This window comes from Paramormyrops kingsleyae, chromosome 3 (assembly GCF_048594095.1).
Source record: "Paramormyrops kingsleyae isolate MSU_618 chromosome 3, PKINGS_0.4, whole genome shotgun sequence".
NCBI lineage: Eukaryota > Metazoa > Chordata > Actinopteri > Osteoglossiformes > Mormyridae > Paramormyrops > Paramormyrops kingsleyae.
In genome coordinates, this window is record NC_132799.1 from 10946711 (window position 1) to 10956237 (window position 9527).

General features: G+C 38.1%; 1 protein-coding gene across 1 annotated transcript; it reads left to right on the forward strand.

Annotated features, from left to right (window-relative positions):
• Window positions 1-11: 11 nt before the first annotated feature.
• prdx3 (peroxiredoxin 3) lies at window positions 12-8697 on the forward strand. The gene is made up of 7 exons (XM_023841634.2): window positions 12-116; window positions 1313-1427; window positions 4195-4336; window positions 4700-4835; window positions 5136-5239; window positions 7855-8020; window positions 8222-8697. The coding sequence occupies exons 1-7, from the start codon at window positions 90-92 to the stop codon at window positions 8270-8272; spliced, it is 741 nt and encodes a 246-aa protein (XP_023697402.1). The 5' UTR covers window positions 12-89; the 3' UTR covers window positions 8273-8697.
• Window positions 8698-9527: the final 830 nt, after the last annotated feature.

Consider the following 9527-nt stretch of genomic DNA (forward strand, 5'->3'; position numbering starts at 1 on the left):
ACTCCGAGACGGTAGGTGGCAGTATACTTCCTTATGATTGCTTTAAAGCCGCCATTAAATCCACATTAAATCACCTTTGATTCACCAAAATGGCCACTCTATTAAGAAGACTTTCTGTAAGTTTATTAGAATGTCCTAAATGCAGGTGATGTTAAAATAGGAGAGTTTGTCAATAATAGTTTTAGTTTAGAGACCGTTTAAGATGATGCAAAAGCGGGGTGGACGTTAACTTGGTGTTAAAATGATACTGTGTACAACTAATGGCAGCAGTAATGATAATAGGATTTAATACAAATGTATGTATTCTTTGATAGACGTCGATAGTAATAACAAAATTGTTGTATATATTGCTATATATAACACTATAGTGCAAAAGGCAAGGGAAGCGTAAACCTTGCATTTGTACAGTAAAGCTTAAAGCTTTGGTGATTACCATGCTGTATAAATAGCCATTAATACAAATTCATAATTTGAAATGTAGCAATGACATTAAATTTAGATGGAGGCTATATGTTGACAAATTGTTGACGTTGACAGTAATATTAGTAACTATGCATAGATAACTTGAATTTGTCATGTATAATTTTTAATATTGAGTTTTTAGCAAGGTAATCCATGAAATCAATAACTTTAACATCGTTTAGTTTGTTAATGGTTGCCCAGAATATAGAATTAAATTTAATATCCGTAGTTTGCTCTGTCTCTTCATTAATGCAGTTTGCACTTCAGAAAAGCTGTACATGACCCATACGTGAAAAGGTTTAATGTTAGATATATTATTCTATATTCGACTTTTCTTACTTCTACAGATTTACTCTTAAGTTAATGCTTAACGATTATCTCAAATGCTATGCATATGAAATTGCTTTGAGGTGGAAAAGACACTCAACTCCTTTCATTTAAAACATTAGTACTGTTGGATTTCTGGCCGTTCTTACGTGTCTGTGTTTAGCCAGTTATGCTTGTTTCTAAGAGTCTTAATCGGCACGAGTAAAACAAGACCGAGTAATACCCCAGACCAGAATCCAGCCCATTGCAGAACACTCATGCACACCCACACACACTGTGTGCAATTCACAGATGCCAATTTATGGAGTCTGTGGACTGCGGGAGGATTCCTATGTACAAATGGGAAAACTCCAAAATAGTTTGGGGCTGGAATTTGAACCCACCTATGAAGGTCTAGGGCAACAGTGCTGCCCTCCTAAACATTTTTTAAATTATTATGTGATGCTTATTAAAATAACTGCCAAATATACAATGATTTATTTGAACTTACAACAGTGATGATTTGTTTTATTCCCCCCCCCAGGCTTCCAGGGTTATTTCAGCATCTGTTAAAGCTGCTGTTTTAGGTGCTGGATCCGTGCACAAGTGCTCCAGGATTTTTGCCAGTGATGCCGTCCACAAAGCTTGCTTCTCAAATGGTATGCTGGGGGGGGGGGCTAAGCTTAAATGTAGGGGGAAGGGAGACTTATGTGCCATAGCGATGCTTTAGAATGTGCTTAAAATTTTTGATGATTCCTTTCCTAATATTGCATTGCAGATTTTCCCATTAGGACAGCCTCAATTAATAGGGACATAGACTTCAAATGATGTTAATCATTCCTCAGCTTTTGCTGGGCAGGCGCCTGCATTAAGCTAAATTTATTGGCAAATTTAGGGAACTATTGCTAGACTGTCTTAGCCTTGTGGCTAAGATTCCATATTACACCTGTGGGGGGGGGGGGGAATGCTTAATATTTCTGCTGGCATTTGAACATTTCTTATAATATTGTATATTACTTAATTAACTTCGCTTTACTTGGTAGGAAGGGGAGGCTTTGAAACAATTTTTTACTCTGGGATGATGAACTTTGTATAGCTGTTAGCAGTTTGTTTGTCCAGTTGTGAATGATGGACTCATAAGATTGCAAATGGAAATTTAAGCAGAGAAAGACTCTTCCATTGTCACAAATTGCGTGTACACTCTTTATTTGTCCTTTAACATCTTAAATAAGAGAATACTAATACAAAGCATTGTACTGAACTCCAGGAAGTCATTGTTGGAAAAAGAAAGATTAGTTATGCGTGCTATTATACATTGCTGCAGGCTCTCATTCGGTAAATGTGATGCATATATTGCAACATATTTTATGCAGCCATAAATAAGTGTGAAACATTTTATCAGTAGCTCTTTTCTCATAATTAGGTACCATATCTGAGTGTGTTGCTGGTTGCAGTCTGTTGGCAGAAGATCTTTGGAAGACACTGTCTGTTCAGTCTGTACAAACCAACCAAGCATGCAAAATATGGCATAAAATTTTGGCTGCAAGGCGCAGATCACCTTGTGTGTGTGAGCAGATGTGACCGCAGTGTAAGCTGCATGTCTACCATTGGGCATCTGGTGATTTTCAGCACATTATTAATGTGTCTGCATGTAATTTTATGTCACGGCAGAAATTAAAACAAAAATATATATAAATACAGACTGTACCTGACTTACAATGAATTACACATTCAACCAAAGGTTTTTTTTTTAAATTAGTAATGTTTGTAAAAATAATTTTTGGTTGGTCATATGCCTGGTAGTGCTACTACCTAGTGAATGTTGCATGTCGTATTAAAGTTTTCACGGGTAAGTTAAGTTGAGATAAGATAATCTTTGTCATTGTCACTTAACGAAATTGAGTTCTCTATTGTATGGCATTTAAAACTATCCCAGGTTCACATGCATCTCCCAGTCTAATTCACCCTACTAAGTCAGTGCAAATATCCTATTCCAAAATATGTCCAGTTTAACACGTAACCTTTGTGTTGGAATGGATCCCAGTCATAAGTTGGAGACCGTCTAAACTAACAAGGCTCTTCCGGAGTTGCAGCAGGCTACTTCCGAGTTCAACTGTTCGAGATGTGAAACATTTTCCCCCAGGAATGTGATACGTAAGATATGTATCTTATGCAGCAAGTACAAGAAGTACATCTTGGGAATTCCAGCACATGGAATTTCAGGTGTATAAAATACAGTTAGTGAGCCAAATGTAAAATTTGATGTTTGGGTAAATAAAAAAGAAAAACTTACTCAAGGCCACAACCTCAGGAGTGGTCTGTAGTAAAACCCCATCAAGTATAGCAGGGGTACTCAATCTTATCTGCAAAGGGGCGGTGTGTATGCGGGTTTTCGCTGCAACTCCCTAATTGGATTACTCATTAGAGGACTGATTGGCTGAAAGAATCCTCACACCTGGGTTTGAACAGCTGAACTACAAGTTATCCCAAAAACCTGCATACACACCGGCCCTTTGTGGATAAGATTGGGTACCCCTGAAGTATAGCAATGAGAGATTTATCTAGCTAAATGACAGTTAAGAGGTATATGACATTAACAGATTTTACTTACAGAACTATACAAGAGGTTCCACTTTTTGCTGTTTTCCTCTATTTCTCTGCTGCCTCTTCCCTGACTCTGTTAATACCTGCTGCCTCTTCCCTGACTCTGTTAATACCTGCTGCCTCTTCCCTGACTCTGTTAATACCTGCTGCCTCTTCCCTGACTCTAATACCTGCTGCCTGTTGTTTTACAGTATATAAACATAGTTGCTGAACACAAAGATGGATTCTGCTAACATTTTAAATGTTTCACCCAGTTTAGCGCAAACTGCATGACATAGTGCTTGGCAGTATGTAGTACAGTGTGGCTGATGTATGCAGGTGAGGGAATAAAACAATATGGCTGAGCTCCAGTTTGAGAACCAGCTTTTATGGGAACATGCAGAATGTTTTCTTTCTTGCCGTTTCTTCGGTAGGTAGGGCAGAGTTCTTTTTCAGGATGGAAGTACTTGTATTGATGCCTTCATTGGCTTCTTCACACACTGGAATAATGTAGAGTTTGGGTTTACAGAAATCGTTGAATTTTGTTTGACAAAATCAGGCTTCAAGTGAAATTTGTGCCCTGCAAAACCGTATTCTCGAAGTTGTCGTGGATGAGCACCAAATCTGACTCAGCCATCAGGAAGTTCAAACTAAGCTTTACTTGTTTACCTTGTCTTCATTAACTGGAAGACAGAAGAGTATACATAAAATGTCATTTTCTGTAGTATAGGCTAGCGTTTCCTGTCATGGATTGTGTTGGGAGGTTACACTATAGGTTAATTCTTTTTTGTCTTTACTAAGATATTAAGTAAACTGAGAATGATTAGTGTTTATGTTTTTTAGGTACTGCGCGGTGGGCTCCTGCAATAACTCAGCATGCACCTCACTTCAAAGGCACAGCTGTTCATAACGGAGAATTTAAAGAGATCAGTTTGGATGATTACAAGGGCAAATACCTTGTCCTTTTCTTCTACCCCTTAGATTTGTGAGTATTAAGTTTTCAGTTCTTCACATGTATATGAGAAAATGGCTGCATGGTAAACAGGAGTGATATGCAGCCTGCCTAGGCCTTTAAATGGATTTGGGCTCCTTGTTTAATTCCTCTAATCTTTCCAGCTTTTTTTTTTTTTTGTTGTCTGTATTCATCTTAATGTTTTATTGTTTTTGTTTTGTTTTTGTTTTTTTTTCTTCCAGGTAAAGCAGTATTAAAATAGGAAAATCATAATGTTTCTACCATTTTATTCCTAAATATAAAGCAGCTTTAAATTCTAGCAGTTTAATCCTTGGAGTATATTTGTGATATTTTCATTTTACAGATTTTGTTTTTCTTTCTCTCCCCTGTTTCCAGCACCTTTGTCTGCCCAACGGAAATAATTTCATTCAGTGACAAGGCCAGTGAGTTCCACAGCATTAACTGTGATGTTCTCGGTGTGTCTGTAGACTCGCACTTCACCCACTTGGCTTGGGTAAACACTCCGAGAAAGGTGGGTGTGACCATCATCACGTGACGGTCCTTTTTTATTTTTTGAATTAAGCATAAGAAAACAAGGACTCAAGGCCATTCAACTCATTTTACTTGCAAAGACATGAAGCGGCGCCAGAATTTTATACAGTTTTATATATGTTTAAGATTATAACTATGAAAGTTTTAAGTTTATTCCTAACCTTTACTATCCTGGGGAAAAAAAAAATCTAATTACTTGGAGCTTGTAGAATTTATGGAAACAACATTTCTCATTCATTTGTCAGAATTACTTTTGCTTAGCAAGCTGCTTTTTCCCTAGAGTGGAGGACTAGGTCATATCCACATTCCCCTGCTGGCAGATCTCAATAAACAAGTGTCCAGGGACTATGGAGTCCTGCTGGAAGGTCCGGGTATTGCACTGCGGTATGTTGTATGTTTTTTTTGTTTTATTAATGAGTGGTCCCATGAAGCAAATTTACATTTATAACAGCAAACCATAAAATGCGCCCGTGTTTAACTTAGAGCAGACACCACGGCGTGACTGTAAAGCAAATATGTCTAATAAGAAGACATTCAGGTTTGACAGACTCACCCAATACTGTGAGGTTAGCCATAGATCTGTGTCATTCAGCCTCTCAAAGCAGCCTAGCCTGCCTTTGTCATCACTCTGACTTTATTTATTTCGCTTATTGTGATAACTGTGTGTCAAAATAATCGCTGCTAAAATGCGGGTTACCTCGTTGCTTAGTTGCATAATTTTACACAATAATATCCATTATTTTTTGTTGACGTATTGCATATTTTGAATACGGATGAATGAGACTAGAAAGGTCACATTGCGATATTTAGGAGTTGAAAATGAACTATAGAGCCAAATGTAGAACTATTCCACCTCTTAACTTATTGTCTACCAACAGAATCTGTCAAATAACTTTGTGCCATTAGATACAAAGTAGTGCCGACAAATTGCTCACTTTTGCTCATTGTCACTATAAAACACATAATATTTCCAAATAGTGGAATACAGATGGCTTTTCATGACCAGTTTTTCTTCGCCTTTCTCCTCTTCACTCATTTTTTGCTTAATTTTTCACAAACGCGCCACACAATCTATGAATCAGTCCAACAGAGAGGATGAAAATTATGTGGTTGTCTCGGAGATCGCATGCAGTGCTCATGCAAAAGCGGTGGCGGGAAACGTTAAACTGAATTTTTTTTAAACCTATACTACATAATGCTGAAAAGGAAAAATCATTAAAATGGCAAAGCTTGCTAAAGTTGTTTTTCTGTGACTAAGTAAATAGCAGAATTATTTAATGGTTTGGACCCTGCAGACTATCGCAGTCCTTGCAATGTGACGATTGTGCATGTGCATGAAATGCCTTGTTGATTTTAACATCGCACATCATGCCAGCCTAGTGGTACAGTAGCGTACTGGGTAGTGCTGTCGCCACACACCGCCGCTTTGTGTGTGCGGATGCCTTTTCAGCAGATTTGCTGATTTCTCTATACTATCGAAAAACATTAAACGTAACTGCACTGGAGTGCCTATATTGACGGTATGTGTGATGAGCGTGTACCCTGCAGTGTATGGTTGGTTCCTGCTTTGCACCAATTGCAGTGTATAGTATAATTATAATATAAATGATTACTCGATGAATCGTCAGATTAATCGGTAGATTACTCGATTATTAATATAATCGATAGACAGCCCTAGTTTAATTTCAGCTTGTTTTACTTTGAATATGAATTCTTGAACTATTTTTTTTTCTTACTTGTGATTTAACCACAGTACCCTCTAGACACTTGGATATTTGGCTGTTTGAGTGTGGCGATTTCAAGATTACGATCTTTAAGTCCAGGTCAAAAGCACGCTTGTTACTGTCAGCTGTATTGTCAGTGCTGTCACTAGCCCCACATACAGCTTCATGTGGTGTTGGAATGCTGGCATTTAGGGATTCCTCATGCCAGTGCCCCCGCTTGCCCCCCCTCTTGGCACACTGCCATTATTAGGCCTGCCAGTTTATTTATTGCATGCACCCTGGTGTCTTCCAGTGTCGCATTTCAGTTCTGTCCTTGTTAACACACTTTCCCTTATCTGAGGTGGGGGAAAAAAGTACTTCACACTGCTTCATTATCTATTTACTAAGTGTACATTTCACATTGGATAAATAGAAACTATAAGAATATTTAAGTAGAATCATAACTATGTAACATTCCATGGATACTTATGAAACCATTTAAAGAACGTCATTTAAAGCAAGTTTCCCTCCTGAATTGCCTGCTTTTTCACATTACGTAGACTTTTTCACACTCAACATGTACCTTTGCATATCATAAAGAAAATAGAACATAATTTAATGCCTAGTGGGACTATAGTGTGCTGTCATGTGTTGGAGTCCTGGTGTTCCTGGATTCCTCATGTCTTTCCCCCTGCCTCTGCCTTTTTAGTTATGCTGCCAGGGCTTTTTTTGGTAGCAGAAAATCTGTGCGTGACACAGATGGATCCATATCAGGACATATTTCTTCAGGAATAAATGTTCATCTTGCATTCACATGGCATGCCTAATGAATATTCTCTCTTACAACTTATAATTTACAACTCTGTAAACTGAGCCTTAAAAGAACATAAACCAGTGGTTTCCTGTATGAATTTATGATTAAGTCAACTCTCAAGTTCCATAAAATCCACTTGTTTTGAGACTGGATATTACAATCAGAAGACAAGCAGAAGGCACAGAAATTACCAAGTGTCTAAATGTGGACTAAGCGGAGATGATTAAACAGTTTCTCTGCATATTCTGAAACCAGTAGGACCATCATAGCAACATCCGCTGATAGAGAACCTATGTAATTCAGGCTTTGTTGCAGGCTGTTGATTAAAGGATCAAACTGACCAGACTGGTTCAAGTAACTTTCAATATGTTTGATTTATTGCTTGATTGCCTGTAATACATTTCCCCATTCAATTAAAATGCACTTCTGCTTATGTGACCGCAAATATATTTATGGTTAACTGGTCTGTACTTCTTCCTCAGGGGATTGTTCATCATTGACCCTAATGGAGTGGTGAAACACATGAGCATAAATGACCTGCCAGTTGGCCGCAATGTTGAGGAAGTATTTCGTCTGGTCAAGGCCTTCCAGTTTGTCGAGTCTCATGGGGAGGTGTGTCCTGCTAGTTGGACCCCCGACTCTCCAACGGTAAGGATTCTCAAACAATTCTAACCAGGTTTTGTTTCCTAAGTACTATGCTGATCTGAGAAGTAACTCAATGTTCCAGGAGATGGTATATGGATGCAGAATTGCAGAATGTCGAGGTTTGTGGTGCAGTAGATTAATTTTACTATGATGTATATCCTTTTATTGTAGGGTTGGGTGCATTAATTTTGTTTTCTTTTTCAGATTAAGCCAACTCCTGAAGGCTCAAAAGAATACTTTGAAAAGGTCAACTAGAACTATTAGTTTTATTTCTGTGACTGACCATTAAAAGCTTTACTGATCATTTAGAAATTTACATTGTTGTGTTGAATGTGTTTAAGGAATGTTGACAGTGTAAGGCCAAGCCAGATGTTAGCATAATTGGATTCATATACTTAAATGTAGCGATTTCGATACATCAGCTTTGATCGGATTCAAATTTTGGATAGAAATTAGGAATGAGAGAATAGAATTTGGCATTTATCTATGCAGGTATACCTGTCTTTCTAGAAATAATGTGTGCCCACCATTTATTTGTAGTTTTTCACCGACATATAAAGTCTAAAAAATGTAAGTGGTGTAAAGATAAAAACCAAAAAAAATCTATAAAATAAAATTTCATGCATTTGTGTGAACTACGTCTACCATGTGAAAATTCATTAAACACAACCAATAATTCAGGTGCAGCTTTATTTCTGTAGTTTCTGCTGTGAAAATAGCAAAACGGATGAATGTTAGTCATGCCTTGCACTTTACTCTTTGCATTAGACAGTCAAAATAGAGCTCATGACGGCAAAGAATGTCATTATGTACATATTGCGACAATATTACTAGTGCTTCACAAATCTGGCTTCTATGGGAGTGTTGCAAGGAAAAGCCACTAACTCAAATACTCACACTGAGTATTTATAAGCTAAAATGAGACATGTTGTAGATGCTGAGCCCAAGTGGGGAAAAAGGATCTATGGTCAGATGAGATCAACACCAAACTCTGGCCTCAACGGTACATGTGGCAGGAAGCCAATACAGCTTGCTATCCAAAGAACACCCTAAATACAGTCAAGTAGTGGTAGGATTCTGTTGTGGGGGTGTTTCTCTGCAGCACGCACTGCTGCACTTGTCACCATATAAGGGAAACGGAATGCCACAAAATACCTTCAGATTCTTGAAGAAAACCCACTGCCCTCTGCCAGCAGGTTGGGAAGGAAGACATTTCGCCTTACAAGATGACAGTGACCCAAAGCAAATTGACCATACAGATGCTGAAGGAGAAAAAGGTGAATGTCCTTGGATGACCTAATCAAAGCCCAGTCTTAAACCCCACTAAAAATCTGTGGAATGATTTGATTGCAGTTCGCCAGTGGGCACTGTCCAATTTGACTGAGCTTGAACAGTTCTGTCAGCAAGAATGGGCAAATATTGCCCAGTCAGTGTGCCAAGTTTGTAGAGAAGTATCCAAACAGACTCAAGGCAGTTATTAAAGCAAAAGCGGGTTCCATGAAGTATTGAT

Bases quoted from the DNA above. Each gene is read 5' to 3' on its own strand.
- prdx3 (XM_023841634.2), top strand. From the start codon at position 90: ATGGCCACTCTATTAAGAAGACTTTCT. The intron at 117-1,312 runs GTAAGTTTATTA...TCCCCCCCCCAG, and splicing joins CTCTATTAAGAAGACTTTCT to GCTTCCAGGGTTATTTCAGC. The intron at 4,337-4,699 runs GTGAGTATTAAG...CCCTGTTTCCAG, and splicing joins TTCTTCTACCCCTTAGATTT to CACCTTTGTCTGCCCAACGG.